The following is an 18,078-nucleotide window of genomic DNA, read 5'->3' on the forward strand; positions in this document are numbered from 1 at the left end:
ACAGGGTCTCACTGAGTTGCTTAGAGCCTCTCTTTTTGCTAAGTATGGCTTTGAACTCCTGTCTCAGCCTCCTGAGCCACTGGGATTACAGGCGTGCACCACTGTGCCCAGCAGACCAGTTTTTCTTAATGATTGTATGTCACTTCACCTCAACCCATGTTCCTTTTTTTTTTTTAATATTTTTTAGTTGTTGATACACCTTTATTTAATTTATTTATTTATATGTGGTGCTGAGGATCGAACCCAGTGCCTCACACATGCTAGGCAAGCATTCTACCGCTGAGCTACAACTCCAGCCCCCAACTCATATTCTTTTTTAAAATATTTTATTAGATATTGATGGACCTGACCTTTATTTATTTATTTGTTTATATGTGGTTCTGAGAATCGAACCCAGTGCCTCACTCACATGCTAGGCAAGCTCTCTACTACGTTGCCACAATTCCAGCCTTCAACCCACATTCTTTTGAGGCTAAAATGGTCTTAACAGGCTGGGGTTGTGGCTCAGTGGTAGAGTGCATGCCTAGTATGCAGAAGGCACTAGGTTCGATCCTCAGCACCACATAAATGTAAAATGAAGATATTGTGTCCACCTACAACTAAGAAATAAACATATATATTTAAAAAAAAGAAATACTTTTGGGGCTGGGGATGTGGCTCAAGCGGTAGCGCGCTCGCCTGGCATGTGTGCGGCCGGGGTTCGATCCTCAGCACCACATACCAACAAAGATGTTGTGTCCGCCGAAAATTAAAATAAATAAATAAATATTAAAATATTCTCTCTCTCTTAAAAAAAAATAAAAAATAAAATAAAATGGTCTTAACATTGGCCAGTGGGATGGTTCATGTGTCTTTGTATTAGGACTTGGTTAATCTTTGAACGCTTCCTTGTTTCCTTGTTCAAAGAGATCTTCTGGGCTCACCCTGTACCTTCTCACCTAGAAATGGATTCAGCTTTCCTCAACCAGAAGTTCCTTTTAGAGACCATAATCTGGGTGCTAAAGTGCATTGTTAAACAAAATTTAGTTTTATAGATAGTAATGTAGTTCTCTTTGTTCTGTGAAATGGTTGTCATCATTTTTAGATTTCACTGATTATTCATGAGGGTGACATTTATTTATTTACACAGTACTGGGCCTCAATCTTGATAGGCAGCTGCCCTAGCCCAAGCGTGACCTTTTTTTTTTTTAATTAATTTTTATTGGTGTATTACAATTATACATAATAGTGGGATTCATTGTGACATATTTGTACCTGCACATAACAGAATTTGGTTGGTTTAATTCCCCAGTACCTCTCCCTTCTCCTTCCTAATTTCTAGTCCCCTTCCTTTACTGGTCTCCCTTCTATTCTCATGAGAGTCCCCCCTTTTTTTTTCTTTCTAGTTTTCACATATAAGAGAAAATTTAGAACCCTTGATTTCTGACCATTTTTTCAATATATTTACTGGACTTTGGAATTTCCTTATCTCTCAACTACTTTTTCCTATTCTTTTTTAAAAAATATTTATTTTTTTAGGTGTAGATGGTCACAACACAATGCCTTTATTTTTTTTATGTGGTGCTGAGGATCGAACCCGGGTCCTGCCCGTGCTAGGCAAGCTATCTACCGCTGATCCACAATCCCAGCACCTACTTTTTCCTCTTCTTTCTCTATTTGTTATTGTTGAACATTTTTTGCTTTTATAGACAATGTTGTGACAATCGTCTTTGCACATGCATACTTGGTTTGTTCGATGAATTCCTTAGGTAAATTTCTAAAAGTAGAATTTCTGAGGCAAAGATATTTTAAAAATTAAAAATTTAATGTTTATTATTTATTTAGTACCAGTTAACCAAGAGGTGCTTAACCACTGAGCTATATCCCCAGTTCTTTTTATTTTACTTAAATTTTTTTGTTGTTGTAGATGGACACAATACCTTTATTTTATTTATTTTTATATCGTGCTGAGGATTGAACCCAGTGCCTCATATGTTGAGGCAAGCGCTCCACCACTGAGCTAAAATCCCAGACTGCTCTTTTTGTTTTTTATTTTGAGACAGGGTCTCACAAAATTGCTGAGGCTGTCCTCTAACTTGCAATCCTCCTGCTTCAGCCTCCTGAGTTGCTTGGGTTACAGGATTGTGCTACCATGCCCAGCAATACTTTTTTAAAAATATGTATTTTTTATTGTAGGTGGACACAATAACTTTATTTTATTTATTTTTATGTGGTACTGAGGATTGAACCCAATGCCTCACTCCTGCCAGGCAAGCGCTCTACCACTGAGCTCCAGCCCTAGCCCCCAGCAATACTTTTTAAGGACAATTTTTGGGCTGGGGTTGTAGCTCAGTGGTAGAGTGCTCATCTAGCACGTGCGAGACCCTGGGTTTGATCATCAGCACCACATAAAAATAAATAAAATAAAGGCATTGTGTCCAACTACAACTAAAAAACTCTTTAAAAATAAAGAAATAAAATGAAAGATATTGTGTCCATCTACAACTAAAAAAAGTTTAAAAAAGAACAATTTTCCAAAAAGCCAATCAAAGCTGGGCACAGTGGTGCATGCCTGTAATCCCAATGGCTAGGAAGGCTGAGACAAGAGGATCTAGAGTTCAAAGCCAGCCTCAGCAAAAGTGAGGCACTAAGCAACTCAGTGAGACCCTGTCTCTAAATAAAATACAAAAACAGGCTGGGGATGTAGCTCAGTGGTTGAATGCCCCTGAGTTCAAGCTCCAGTAACTCCCCCCGCCAAAAAAAAAAAAAAAAAAAAAGCCAGTCAAAAAGATTATATACATTATAGTTCCAATGGCAGCAAGAATGCGCCTAATTTCCCACACCCTTCCTAGAACAGGTGTCTTGAAAATTTCTTATAGGGTTGGTGTGTTTTTGACTGTTGTGTTTGCTTAAGGTGTTCTGAGTTCAATCTATGAAAGTTCTGGAATTGGCTGTGTTCTCTTTCAACAGTTCCTTACCCTCCCAGAGGGGAGACAGATGTTAGCAGTTACCATCCTCTCCTAGCCCCCCTGGGACCTCAGACACTCTAAAGTTGCCTACTGGGGGCTCCTTCCAGAGGTTCTTCCCCGAGAAGAGTTATTTACTAAATCTGGCAAACCTACCTCCAGATTCCCTTTCTCCTTAAAGATTTCAATCTTCATAACCTCTCCCCTAGACTATAGCAATCACTTTTGAATCTCACCCCAATAGTCCATTCTCAACACAGTATATCTGGCCTTTGCTTCAAGCTCTGTTGCTACACTTAGAATTTGATCCCAAACTCCTTGGTCTTCAAAGCCCTCTCCTAGCCCTGAATCTCCTTTTAGATCTCATCTCCTGCTGCTCTCCTATGACATACAGAGTCCTGATTAAATCTTGTCAGGAGAGGCTGGATGCAATACTTACTTCTGCTGAGAATATTTTCCCCCAAAAGCATTTCTGTTCATATGTTATACTAGGGAGGACTTTCCAGACAACCTGTCCCCTGCCTCTTACCCCTTCTCCTCTATCATGATTTTTCTTTTTGTAATACTAGGAATTGAACCCAGGAATGCTCTACCACTGAACCACAACCCCAGCTCTTTTTATTTTTTTATTTTGAGATATGGTCTCACTAAATTGCTGAGGCTGGCCTCAAACTTGCAATCCTCCTGCCTCATCTTCCTAAACTGCTGGGATTACAGGCAAATGCCACTGTGCCTGTCTTATTTGTTATTTTGAGACAGAGTCTCACTAATTTGCAGAAACTGACTTCAAATTTGCAGTCCTCCTGTTTCAAACTCCCAAGTTACTGAGATGGGGGCCTCTGTGCCCAACTCTCCAATAACACTCTGGCTTTAATTTCTTCATAAAACATATTACCCATTACTATTTTATACTGTTGTTTATATGTTTGCTCTTTATTTTTCCCCTACCAGGAACATAAGCTTGATAAAAACTTGAATTTTGATATTTTTTTCTCAATATGATCTCCCCAGTGCCTTGGTTAATGTGTGGAACATAATACACCTGAACTTGACAGGTATGGCAGTTGAGAGCACAGATGTCAGTCTTTCTGGGTTCAAGTCCCTGTCCTATTTTCCACCTGCGGAATTTGGGGCAAGTTACTTTAGCATCCCTTTTACCATCTGTAAAAGGCAGATGGTAACCTACTTCCTAGGGTTATTGTGAGAATTGGCTTTCTTTGTATAAAAAGGCTGATGTTCCCCATGGGTAGCCCACACCTGTAATCCCAGCCACTGGGGAGGCTGAGGCAGGAGGATCGCAAGTTCAAAGCCAGCCTCAGCAATTTAGCGAAGGCTTGAGCAATTTAGCGGGACCCCATCTCAAAATAAAAACTAGGGCTGGGGATGTGGCCCAGTGGTTAAACATGCCTGGGTTCAATCCCCAGTACACCCCCCCAAAAAAAAGGTTGGTATTTAGTGTTTGTCATTATTTTATTTGTAAATGAATTTAAAAAATTTTTTTTTAGTTGTCAGTGGACCTTTATTTCATTTATATGTGGTGCTGAGAATCGAACTCAGTGTTTTACCCATGCTGGGCAAGTGCTCTACCACTGAGCCATAAACCCAGCCCTTGTGAGTAAATTTAACACATACAAATTATTGCTATCATGTACATAAAACAGGCAACAACCAAGCCCTCACTACTGATGTTTTCAATGTGTCTGGGACTCAGTTAGACAATGGGTATAGGCCCTGTACTGATGTGAACAAGACAGATGAGAACTCAAGGGAGTATTTCTAATGTTATTCAAGTGCTGAGAAGCAAACAAGCACAATGTTATAGGAGACTTAATGTAGCTGAAGGGAAGAGAAGGCTTCTGGAGGTAGTGACATTACCTTGGGGCTAAAATTTGTGGGTTTCAACTGGGTGGAGGGAAATAAAGAAGCAGTGTGAGAAAGCCCAGAGTGGAGAAAGAGCCAGTAAAGAAAGTGGATGAAGTAAAGAGGGCTGGGGGCAATGGCTGGAGAATTTGGCAGGGGCTCACCATGCTGTGTGTTGTGGGTCTCAGAAAGAAATTTCTTGGTAGGTAGGAAAAGACTTGAAGTAGAGTGGCTCTATCACATTTTCCTTGGTTGTGGTACAGAGAAAACTTCAGGTCTCTGTTGAACTTCTACCTCCCAAGAGACCGTTTTGTCTTCAATAGCATCTCCCCTAACCCTCTCCACCACTTTATGATGTTATGCATCCTCATTGGCCCCGATATTATGTTACACTCTCACATGATTGTTCTGTTTCACCTTTTGGCATGGAAACCCTACAGGAACTGGGAATTTGGTGGAGAGACTGGCTACAGGGAGATCAATTAGGAGACTGGTAGAGACTGCCAAAGACCAAGAACACTTACTTGCCAGGAGGTTAGAAGCAGCTGTTGAATGGAAGAGCAAGAAGCTAGAAAGCTTAATTCACCAAGAAGCTTTATTTGCATAATATTTTACATAAGACTGAGGAAATATCAATTGTCCATATCAAAGTATAGGTGGGGAGGCAGAGGCCAGGGCTAAGGTTCTCACCAGCTAGTTCTTGATTATAAATCATTGAACTGTCAGGATTTAGGGGGGGCTTCCAATAAATGGATAGTATGGAGGAACTTAAGATTTACTTAAGATTTAAAGATTTCTTTTAAGATTAAAAATTTTATTTAAGATGCTGGGCATGGTGGTACAAACCTGTAATCCCAGCGACTTGGGAGACCGAGGAAAGAGGATTTCAAGTTTGAGGCCAGCCTCAGCAACTTTGTGGGGCCCTAAGTAACTTAGTAAGACACTGTCTCAAAATAAAAAATAAAATGCTGGCGACATAGTTCAGTGACACAGTGTTCCTGGGTTTAATCCCCAGTACCCAACAAAAGTGCTTGCTCAGCAAGAGTGAAAACCTGGGTTCAATTCCCAGCACAGCAAAAAACAAAACAGGGTGGGTGTGGTGGCGCAGGCCTGTAATTCCAGTGGCTAGGGAAGCTGAGGCAAGAGGATTGCAACTTCAAAACCAGTGAGGCTCTAAGCAACTCAGTGAGATCCTGTCTCTAAATAAAATACAAAGAAGGGTTGGGGATGTGGCTCAGTGGTTAAACACCCCTCAGTTCAATCCTAGGTACAATATATATCAATATATATATATATATATATATATATATATATATATAGAGAGAGAGAGAGAGAGAGAGAGAGAGAGAGAGAGAGAGAGAAAGAGAGAAAACAAAACAAAAAAGGGAGATGTAATTGACAAAGCTAGGTGACTGGATAATGTGGGGTAGAGTAAAAGGGAAGATCTACACTTCTAGGTTTTTTTTTTGTTTTGTTTTGGTACCAGGAATTGAACCCAGGAGCACTTAAACACTGAGCCGTATTCCTCCTAGCCCTTTACTTTTTTTTTTTTTTAATTTTTAATATTTATTTTTTAAGTTCTTGGCGGACACAACATCTTTGTTGGTATGTGGTGCTGAGGATCGAACCCGGGCCGCACGCATGCCAGGAGAGCGCGCTACCGCTTGAGCCACATCCCCAGCCCCACTAGCCCTTTACTTTTTGAGACAGGGTCTCACTAAGTTGCTTAGGGCCTTGCTAAATTGATGAAGCTGATCTCTAATTTGCAATCCTCCTCCCTTAGCCTCTCAAGTCACTGGGATTACATGTGTGGGCCACCATGCCTGGCCATTTCTAGCTTTTCTAGTATGAGCAATCAGATAAATGATGAAGAGGTGAAGCAGAACAGGTTTTGTGTTTCAGATCATAAGTTCACATTTGGATATGTGAATCAGAGGCTCTTAGGTGGCCACCTGTAGGAGGAATACAGGAGACAGAGGAGAATCCAAGTTTGATTTTTGAACACTGAACAATATTAATCTTTATGTGATGATTCAGTACATTGCAGAGTTTTTGACTGACTCCAGGTTACCATTACAAACCTCAATTTTCAGTATGCCCAGTGAAGTATGATTATATCAGGGAACCCAAGTTCTAAGCTGGGAATAATTCTTGGGAGTCTTTTGCTTATCAGATGGTAATTAGAATGCACAAGAATATGATAAATTATGGGAGCCTTAGAGATTAGTGTTCTTTTCTTTTGAGATGTTTTTAGACAAATTAGCAGAAATGCTTACAATGCAAGTGCTTTCTGGTTACAATGTGGCTTCCCTACCTCACCTAGATGTTTTTTAATAACCTCCCGCCATTTCTAGCTCATGAATGAAGGGTCCATGTGAGAGTCCCAGAAACTTCATTAGTTTCAGGCTATTTACCTCTGTCTTTGAGAACACACTGGATGAGAGACGGCAATTGAGGAAAGAATCCTTAGGCACCCCAACAATTGATGGAGGGGGTCCAAGCCAGGAAGGTAGGAGAAGCTTGGGAAAGGCCAGCTTCAGAGAAGGCAAGGGGTATGCTCTTCACAGGGCCGTCATTGCCAAGTTCTAATTCTTCCTTTCTCTTTTCCCCATCTCCACTGCCACCTCCTGGCAAAAGGCTTCCATTACACTGGGTGATGTTCACAACCTCCCCATCTCCAGCCTTCAGGTATTCAGGTATTCTTACAGCCATCCTGTTAGATTAGTCTTTGTAAAGTGGATCTCTAACCTGGCCAATCCCCTGCTCAACAACTTTCAGTAGTTCCTTCTCATTCCAAAAGGCCCATACCTAACCTATACGTGCTGGGTCTTTACCAATCTGGGTCCAAGTGACTTCCCTAACATCTTTTTTTTTTTTTTCAATTCTTTTGGTTGTAGATGGACACGATACCTTTATTTGTTTTTATGTGGCGATGAGGATTGAACCCGTGACTCACATGTGCTAGGCAAGCACTTTACCACTGAGTCAGAACCCCAACCCTTAAAAAAATTTTTTTTAGATGTTGATGAACCTTTATTCATTTATTTATATGCAGTGCTGAGAATTGAACCCAGTGCCTCACACCTGCTAGGCAAGTGCCTTACCATCAAGCCACAACCCCAGCCCTCTTAATGTCTGAGTATCCAACCCAACCTTTGGTGAGTTCTTTAACAACTCTTCTCCTGACATAGCAGAACATTCTGCCATGATTTTTACCAAGCTCACGGCTCATCCCCAAATGAGAACAAGTAATCTTTTTTTTTTTTTTTTTTGAGCTGGAGTCTTGCTATGTTGCTGGTCTCTAACTCCCGGCTCAAGCAATCTTCCTGTCTCAGCTTCCTGGGTAGCTGGGACTATAGGTGTGCACCAACACACCCTGCAAGATTAAATTCTTGAGAGCAAGGACTGTGCCATCTTCTTTCCTGTCTTTGTCAGTGCACCCAGCAGAGAGTATGACATGAAATGGCATAGAGGAAATACTATTCAGGAGAGTGTGCTCACCAACATCCATATGCAAGAGATGATGCAAATTCCACTGCTTTCAAGAGCCACACAGAGAGGGGTGGGAGGGGAAGGGAGGGGCAGGGGGTTAGCAATGACGGTGGAATGTGATGGACATCATTATCCAAAGTACATGTATGAAGACATGAATTGGTGGGAATATACTTTATAAACAGAGATATGAAAAATTGTGTTCTATATGTGAAATAAGAATTGTGATGCATTCCGCTGTCATGTATTTAAAAAATAAAAGCAATAAAAAAAGAGCCAAATTTGACAGATATGACAAATGTGTTAAGTTGCCCAGTGCAGAGGAATTGGGAATGGTGAGGTGCAAGTAAGTTGGAGACCTTATTCTCCTCCTGGAACTTCTGCTAATACTGAGAACATTTAAACACTGTGTAGTGGGCTGGGGATGTGGTTCAGTGGTTAAGTTCCCCGGGGGTTCAATCCTCAGTACCAAAAAACAAACAAACAGATAAACAAAAAACAACACTGTATAGGACTTCGGATGTAGCTCAGTGGTAGGCACATAATGCCTATTATGTGCAAAGCCCTGGGTTCAATCCCCAGTACTGCAGAACACACACACAAACTATTTAAAGCATATACTGTAAGTTTAAGACTTTGAAATAGAGGTCCTAAAAACATTCTGCATTCAGAAGGTTCTTTGGGGCTTTCAAGTAATTTTACATCAGAGACTCTACCCCCATGTTATAGATCAGGAAACTGGGGATCAGAGAAGTGAAGTGAAATGCTCAAGGTTACTAACAAGGAATTAGTAGCACAAGGCTAAGTCCAACTCACTCAGACTCTACCTGACGTCCTCTCTTGTAAGTGTAATGGGAGGAGGTCTATAAAGATGGGCATTGCTGGCAATGTAGCTTAGAGGTAGAGTGTGCCAGAGGCCCTGGGTTCAAGCCCCAGCACCCCCTCCCCCCCAAAAAAGACGGGTATCATTCACTTTTTATTCAACTAAAACATCTGTAAAAGGAACCAACAATATCTTTTTCACAGGGAAGGGCTAAACTGTATGAAAAGGAAGAGTCGAATTAAGTTTTTTTAGGGTTTCCTAACCTGGTCTCCCAAGGTAGTAAAATTTTGTGAGATCGTGTTTGGCTACAAGTGTTGGCTTTGGGCTATGTCGCTGTGGTTAAACTCTGAGTCTCAATTCATTTGTAAAATGGAGATCTGTTTGAAGAAATGTTGCTATTAAAAGAGACAAAATAGCCTCACTTGAAGGTAGCTGTTATTGTACTATTCCGGGGTGAGGTTATCAGATCTTCAAAGGGTTCTTAACCTAGAAAGTTTGCGAACAAATGACATAGGTGCTAATGGGGAGCTATGGGTAAACTATTCTGACATTTAAGGAACAGCTGTTAAAAGAAGGCTTCCATAAAAGTTAGGAGGACTTAGTTTCGCTAACTTGCTGTATCTCACTGGGGGATCTGTTTTTTAAAAAAGTGAGTGGAGATGACGGTGGTCGGAGTTGGAAGCCGCAATGCAGCCCCAAAAAGCTTCAGCAGCGCGTCTTGAGAAGCTCGGATGAATGCCGGCCAACGCGGAGCCTCGAGGGGACTACATCTCCCAGCTTGCTTTGCGCATCGGGCTGCGCCCTGCGCTATAGAACGCGAGGCTTCTCGTTTCCCCAACCTCCAGTTACTGTCTCTCGCGAGACGACGGGCCGCGCCGGCGGTAGCGATAGCGAGCAGTGGTGGTTGTGGTGGTGGTGGCGGCCGAGACGGTGGCGGCCATTTTGGTGAGGCCTCGGGAGCGGCGGCGGCGGTTCGCTGGGAGTAGCATCTCCCTTTTTTCCAACCCACTGCCCGCATCTCTGTGCTGTGAGAAGAGGCAGTGGAAACAAGCGGTGGCAATAGCCGCGGTCCCCAAGGGAATTTAAAGGCTGTGAAGGCGGCGGCCAAGAGGGGGCCCTCCCCCCTCCTTGGCGGGAGGGGGGGTGGTGCACACGCCCCCGAGGACGCAGGTAAGGAGAGGGAGACAAGATGGCGGACGCTCCGCAGTTCCCCCTCCCCTGACGGGTGATTGCGCGCGCATCTTTCCGCCACCGCCTCCCTCCCACCTTCCCGGGGTGCTGCGCGCGCACCTTCAGCCGGGGCCCCGGGGCCGGTGCGCGAGGCTGTCGGCGCGCGCCCATAGAGACAGACTGAGGGGGCCTGTCCGGCCAGCACTGGGCCCCAGCGCGTCTCTTCTCCTCTCCCGCTCTTCTGCGCACGCGTGCCTGAGCGAGCAAGCCCTGAGAGGACGGACCCAGGTGCGCTCCTGCCCGCCCACCAACCCAGTGCCCCCTCAGGGGCGCGCGGGAAGAGGAAGGGGGGCGTGGGACGAGTGGTCGGGGCGCGCGCCCACCATATCCAGTCATTGGACCAGGGCCTGGTGGCACGAACCCTCCCACCTCTCAGCTTTTCGCAGTCTATTGATGGGGGGGTGCTCCCTGACGGGCGTGGACGAGGGACTTTCCAGTCCTGCGACCCTTGTGTGCGTGGGTTTGGGTTCTGGCGGGAGCCCCCGGGCCGTGCGCGCTGCCGGCTCGCTCCGCCTCCAGGCGCGCACGCGCGGGCCCCTCCCCCAGTCTGGCGCGCACGTTGGGTGGGGTGGGAGTCGAGGAGGGGGCGGGGCTATCAGGGCTAGTGGCAACTTGGGCAGAGGTCAGGGGTCACGCTGGGTCAGTCTGCTGGGAGGGGTTGGAAGATGGTAATGAACACTGGGGTCAAGAGTTCAGGCTTCTTGGAGTCTGGTTAACTTGGGTCCTGGGAATCTGTTGTGGAGGAGGGACTGAATCAAAAGAGGCACCGAGGTTAAGGAATTTCCTTAAACACGGGGGGGGGGGGATGACACTTCCGGGACTTTTGGGGGTTTACTTTGCTTGTTTCCGGAGCATGGTTCTTCATTGTGAGCCTTTCTCACATCCTATTGCTTCCTAAGTATCTTGCTATAGTTCTAGGTTCTGGGGAAGTGTATAAGATTCAGGATGGGTCTTAAATCCTGAGTAGATCTTGTTGCCAGTATGTTTGCTTATTCACTGAGAATTCCATTCATTTTCCTGGTTTGTTCAGTTCACTGAAAAAGCAGCATCATTTTGAGCTTCTGGATGTGACAGCTACTTTTGTTTGCTTTCATTCCATGATTGGAGCTTTTACTTTTAAACTTTTTAACCTTTTTTTTTTTTTTTTGCTTCTTCCCTGTTCCTACTTCCCATCCCGTATTTTATTCCCTAAGGAATTCTGTTTTGTATGAAACATAACTTGCTTTTATTTTTCTGAGTTTTCTACTACTTCAAGAACTGATTTGGGTATATTTAAAAGCCTTAAAAAGCTGGAGTAAAAATAAGCTTTTGGAGGATGTTGGCAAATGTGAATTGTTTCCTTACTGCTGCTGTTCTCCCCTTCTATTTTAGGTGTAATTCCCCTCAGTACGGCAGCACCGTGGAAGTGCAGACTTTAACAGGGGGTGTGGTCTCAGCTCACACAGGTGAGGGTTCAGATACCATTTTGTGTACACATGCTAAAGGAAAGAAATGTGTGAGATGGTGCAAGAAATTGCAGGTTAATACTTGTAAATTTTTGCTCTGCAGAACTATGGGGATATTTGCATGTGATTTTTTTTTTTTTAGTGTTTTTGATGATAGTGGTCCAACAACAGAGCTGGGGCTGTGGATAGAGGAAGATCTGGTCACCTTGGCTTCACCAGTTAGAGTAGCAAGTTCTCCATGGGTTTGGCATGAGACTACCTGGATTTAATTCTGCTGCTTCCTTAATGTATGACTTTATTTAAGTCATTTGATCTGTATCCTTGTTTCCTAAAGATATAACATTGGAGCATAACTTCCATTTAGGTCAGGGATCTTTTCTCTATGGCTTTATTCTCAAGTTTTCAGTGTATAGAAGGAAATAAATATTTATGTTATGAAAGGCACCTGATTCAAAAGGAAGATATGAAGATTTTAGAACACATCAAACAGATGCTTTATAAAATATCTGACGGAAATAGTAAATGCTTAAGAAACATAAGCTATAAGGACTGTATTTTCCTGGCTTTTAAAAAAAGATTTAAAAAACTTTCTTACCTCTCTTTTACTCAACTTTAGGTGCTCCAGAGGCTGGTGGACCTGAGCGGAGACTGGGACGCCCTGGTGGGCCCCGGGCCCTGGAAGGTGGGTCCCGGTGGCCGGTGGCCCAGAATGAGGCCAGCTCCCAGCATGCCCTGCAGCCGGACGCCATCCCCTCGGCGTGCAGCAGTGGTGATAACGACCCAGTCATTCTTCAGGCATCCAACAAGGAGCCTGGGAGTGGGACCATGCAGAGCAGCCCCTCCTCTGCTCATCCTCAGCTCCCAGTCCTACATACACAGGTTTGAAAATGGAGAGGGTTCCTTTTCTGCTTCTGCTTTGTGGACTGCTGGCTTTGAGGCAGAAGAAATGTGGCAGATCCTAGCTACCCAAGTAGCTGAGTCTGGAGAATCTTTGGTGCTCATTCAGGTGGACTGGGCTGTAGTATGTTAATCCTGTTGGATACTCACATTTTAATGCAGTATTGACCTCCAAGAGGGCAGAGCTCTATACTACCTGAAAAAGGTTGAGTTAGGCCAGGCGGGAAATGGAGGTTGGGCTTCATGCTTTCAAGACTGTGTGCTTTACCAGTGGTTTGACCTCTTTGGGAACTAGAAAAGAGTAAAGTCTCATGTGTGGCATTTACTCTTTTCTGATACCAAAGAAGCGTGTAGGGTAGGAAAAAAGCATTACCTTTTTTTTTTTTAAATTTGTAGTTGTAGATGGATACAACACCTCCATTTTATCCATTTATTTCTTTGTGGTGCTGAGGATCAAACCCAGCGCCTCACACGTGGTAGGCAAATTCACCACCACCAAGCCCCAGGCCCAACCCCAGCCCCCAAGTGCATTACTTTTCAGACTCAATAGATCCAGGTTTGTGAACAGTAGGGTGTTTTTTTTTTTTTTTTTTTTGTACTGGAGATTGAACCCAGGGGCACTTAACACAAGCCACATCCCCAGACCTTTTTTATATTTTATTTAGGGATGGTCTTGCTGAGTTGCTTATGGCCTTGCTAAGTTGGTGAGGCTGGCTTTGAAATCACAATCCCCCTGAGCCACTGGGATTATAGGCATTTGCTACCACACTCGGCCTTTTCTTCTTTTTTTTTTTTTCCTTAACAGTAGATTTTTGGAGTGTATGGATTTGGTATTCCATTTTTTTCTTTTCTTTTTAAAATAACTTTTATTTTTTTAATGTAGTGTTGAGGATTGAACCCAGTGCCTCACATATGCTAGACAAGCACTCTACCACTGAGCTGAACTCCAGCCCCTGTATTTGGTATCTTTAGCAATTGGTAAAATGTGTTACTTAGCTGAGGTAGGAATTTGTTGTACTGTAAGGTTTGTGTGTTGGAGTGAAATTCATGAGTTCCCTGAGGATTCATATTTTAGTAGAACTTTGTGTGTCTTATGCATTACTTTGTAAAGTAATATGTAGATGTTTGAGAACACTATCCATCTCCAACCCCACATCCCCAGTGTGAAGAGTTTTTTTCTAGTGTCTCTTGATTTTAGTGGTAACTCAGATTTATTGCATAGGACTATAAAATTGCCACTACCATCTTGAGCAACTTGTTAAAATTTCATCTTAATTTTTTTTTAAACGAGATTGATAATCTTATTCCAGAATTTTGTATGAAAATGGGATAGAATAATATACTTAAAACATTTAACATGGTACATTCATTTTCTTCATCATTTTTCCATTTTCTAGATGGTGTCGGACGGCATGACAGGCAGCAATCCTGTGTCCCCTGCCTCATCTAGTTCCCCAGCCTCTAGTGGGGCAGGCGGCATCTCCCCCCAGCACATAGCTCAAGATTCCTCTCTGGATGGACCTCCAGGCCCCCCAGATGGTGCCACAGTGCCCTTGGAGGGGCTCAGTTTACCACAGGCTGCTGACCTGGCTAACAGGGGCCCAAAGTGGGAGAAGAGCCATGCTGAAATCGCAGAGCAGGCCAAGCATGTATGTACTAAGAAAACTCATGAGAATTTTTAGGAGTCTTCTCTTAATTTCCATGTCCATGGGTATATGTATATTGTATATCTGTTTCTTATGGATTTAGTATGGACTCTTTATTAATTTATATCATTTTGAGCAAATTGCTTGAGCTTGAATTTTTTTTTTTTTTTTTTAAAGAGAGAGTGAGAGAGAGAGAGAGAGAGAGAATTTTTTTTTTTTTTTTAAAGAGTGAGAGAGGGGGGGGAGAGAGAGAGAGAGAGAGAGAGAATTTTTAATATTTATTTTTTAGTTCTCGGCGGACACAACATCTTTGTTGGTATGTGGTGCTGAGGATCGAACCCGGGCTGCACGCATGCCAGGCGAGCGCGCTACCACTTGAGCCACATCCCCAGCCCTTGAATTTTTTTTTTTAATAATTTTTTTTAGTGGTAGGTAGACACAATACTTTTATTTTATTTTTATGTGGTGCTGAGAATTGAACCCAGTGCCTCACACATACTAGACAAGCACTCTACTACCACTGAGCCATAACCCCAGCTCTGGAACTTGAATTCTAAGCCATGTTTTTCTTTTTTGTTTTTGGAGGTGGGTCCTCACTGTGTTGCTCAGGCTAGCCTTGAACTTGTGTTCCTCCTGCCTCAGCCTTCTGAATAGCTGCGATTACAGGCATGCATCATCATTCTTCTTTATTAAAATAGGGATAGGGATGGTGTGAGATTTACTGTAGAATTTTTTTTTAATTTTTTTGTACTGAGGATTGAACCTAGGGGTGCTTAAACACTGAACCACATCCCCAGACCTTTTTTATATTTTATTTAGAGACAGGGTCTCACTGCCTCAGCCTCCTGAGTTGCTGAGATTACAGGAATGCACCACTGTGTCTAGCTTCTTTGTCTTTCCTTCCTTCCTTTTTTTCTTTCTTTCTCTTTGGTACCAGGGATTGAACTCAGGGGCATTGAGCCTCTGAGCCACATCCCCAGCCCTATTTTGTATTTTATTAAGAGACAGGGTCTCACTGAGTTCCTTAGTGCCTCACTTTTGTTGAGGCTGGCTTTAAACTTGCGATCCTCCTGTTTCAGCCTCCCAAGTTGCTGGGATTTCTTTCTTTTCTTTTCTTTTTTTTCTTTTTTTTGAGCAGAGCTAGGATTGAGCCCAGGGTTTCACGAGTACTAGAGAGGTACTCCTCCACACAACTACATCCTGGCTCTGTTACGAGGTTTAAATTAAAGAAGGAATTAGACATGAAAGTGCTTTGTAAATGGTGATGCTCACTGGTTTGTACTTATTTGTACTTATTATTTCTGTATTGCAACTTGTTTTATTTATGTAGTGGTATGTGGTCCCTGGGAACTTGTTAGAGAAATAGGTTTTTTTCCTTTTTTTAAAAATATTGATTTTTTAGTTGTAGTTGCACAGAATACCTTTATTTATAGGCAGTGCTGAAGATCGAACCCAGGGCCTCGCACATGCTAGGCAAGCGCTCTACCACTGAGCCACAACCCCCAGCCCTGTCTTGGATTTTTTAAGCCACCACTATTAAAACATTTCAGAGGGTTTTAATGTTTATCTTACTACAGATTTAATCAATGTAGAAATTTTAGTAATGATGACTATCTCATTGTATTTCTGTTATACTTAATCACTGTTAATCTTTTTATGTGTAGCTTTTAAAAGTGTTTTCACATAAAACTGTGCTTTTACCTTTTTTTTTTTTTTTTTTTGGGTGGTGGTATGGATTAAACCCAGGGCCTTGTATGTGCTAGTCAAGTGCTACCACTGAGCTACATCTCCAGCCCCCAGAATGACTTTAAATACAGAAAGATGATTGTGTAAATTGGGTTATGTACCATATTTATAATCTTAATACAGCTTGAACATATCCTGAGGAAATAGAATTGTACAGTAATAAAGAGCCCTTTTATCTAGAGTTAAGAAGTAAGCAGCCAGGCATGGTTTTATAGCCTGTAATCCCAGCTACTCAAGAGGCAGAAGTAGGAGGATTTCAAATTTGAGGCTGGCTTCGGCAACTTCAACTCAGAAAAGAAAAGGCTGGGGTGTGGGTATAACTCAGTGGGCCCTGGGTTAAATTTACAGTACCAAAAAAAAAAAAAAAGAAAGAAAGAGAGAAGGAAATATACTCCCTGCTTGAAAAAACGTATGTTTTTTCAAATTTCACCTTTGTCCACAGGATATGGAGATTGTGTGAAAGAATGGAAATCACATGAAATGTTGTCTGTAATCCTTAGAACTGTTTTTTTGGTTCCCAACTTTTACTATCTGGTTTTATGATTTCATACAAATCATTTAATCTCTCTGATCTTTGTTTCTCCTCATCTGAAGATTGGCATATGGACACAATATAAGCATAGCATACTCGGCCCAGTCAGTGCTCAGGAATTCAGTTATTATAATGAGATGGCCTATATATCTAGGAGTTGTTGACCTAACTTTCCCTCATTAGGAAGCTGAAATTGAGACTCGGATTGCTGAGCTGCGGAAAGAGGGTTTCTGGTCACTGAAGAGGTTGCCTAAGGTGCCAGAGCCCCCTCGGCCCAAGGGCCACTGGGACTACCTGTGTGAGGAGATGCAGTGGCTCTCTGCTGACTTTGCTCAGGAGCGCCGATGGAAAAGGGGTGTGGCCCGTAAGGTATGTTCTCAGTGGGGTGTACCTTCCATTCAGGTATGCTTTCCCTTAATGCGTAGCGTAGTTGGAAGAGAGCCAAACAGAATGGTGTAGACATTTTTTTGATGCTTATAGAATTAAGAGGCAAGCCTAACATCTTGTATTTCTTGGCCTTTGCTTTTGGTTGGATGGATATGGAGGTCTGGCTTTGAGTGTTTTCACTCTGGGTCTTTATTCTTAGGTGGTGCGCATGGTGATCCGACACCACGAGGAGCAGCGGCAGAAAGAGGAACGGGCTCGGAGGGAAGAACAGGCAAAGTTGCGCCGAATTGCTTCCACTATGGCCAAGGATGTCAGACAGTTCTGGAGTAATGTGGAAAAGGTAAGTGATGGGAATTGGAAAAAGGAAATGGTCCTAGATCATGTTGGAGGATGGTAAGGTAGTAGGAATGATGAAAACTTTCCTTGACAGAATGAATATTATAATTTCAAGGAACTCTAATGACATTTCTCTTGTGCATTGGGCCTTTTTAGCATTTAGTGCTGTGAGAAAGAAGGAAATATGGTGGCAAGATAAGGGCCATGCGTTTGGGGATTATTAACAGGACTCCTTGGCCCATTTGTTCTTCGAAAGGCTTATAGTATGCTTTTACTTTCCTCTTCCTTTTTTTTTTTAATGTGAGTTCTAGCTAAGTTGCTGATGCTGGCCTTAGCCTTGAACTTTGGATCCTCCAGCCTCAATCTCCTGAGTGCATTGGAATTACAGGCATGCACCACCACACCTGACTAACATGCTTTTTCTAAAACAAATTTATGTCATATATGTGTTTATTTTTCTTGAATGCCATCAAAATTCCCATTGCCTGTGTGTTAAGTTGTAAATGGTTTTTCAAGTTCTGTCCTCCCTCAGTATCCGTAGGGAATTAGTTCAAGCAATCTCTGCAGGTACCAAAACTTGGGAATGCTCAAGTCCAATATGTAAAAGGCCACAGTATTTGCATATAACCTACCCACATCTTCCCATGTCCTTTAAAAAATATTTTTAGGGCTGAAGTTGTAGCTCATGGGTAGAGCGCTTGCTTAGCACACGCAAGGTCCTGGGTTTGATCCTCAGCAC

The 18,078-nt window shown here is 42.9% G+C and overlaps 1 protein-coding gene across 1 annotated transcript; it reads left to right on the forward strand.

Annotated features, from left to right (window-relative positions):
* Nucleotides 1–10,382: 10,382 nt before the first annotated feature.
* Nucleotides 10,383–17,343, forward strand: LOC144249008 (helicase SRCAP-like; the record flags this gene model as incomplete). Its single annotated transcript, XM_077794772.1, has 6 exons — nt 10,383–10,578; nt 11,722–11,795; nt 12,412–12,674; nt 14,090–14,341; nt 16,800–16,985; nt 17,203–17,343. Coding segments are annotated over exons 3-6 (633 nt in total), but the record flags the coding sequence as incomplete, so codon positions are not given.
* Nucleotides 17,344–18,078: the final 735 nt, after the last annotated feature.

Source organism: Urocitellus parryii, unplaced genomic scaffold, assembly GCF_045843805.1.
Source record: "Urocitellus parryii isolate mUroPar1 unplaced genomic scaffold, mUroPar1.hap1 Scaffold_4310, whole genome shotgun sequence".
Taxonomy (NCBI): domain Eukaryota; kingdom Metazoa; phylum Chordata; class Mammalia; order Rodentia; family Sciuridae; genus Urocitellus; species Urocitellus parryii.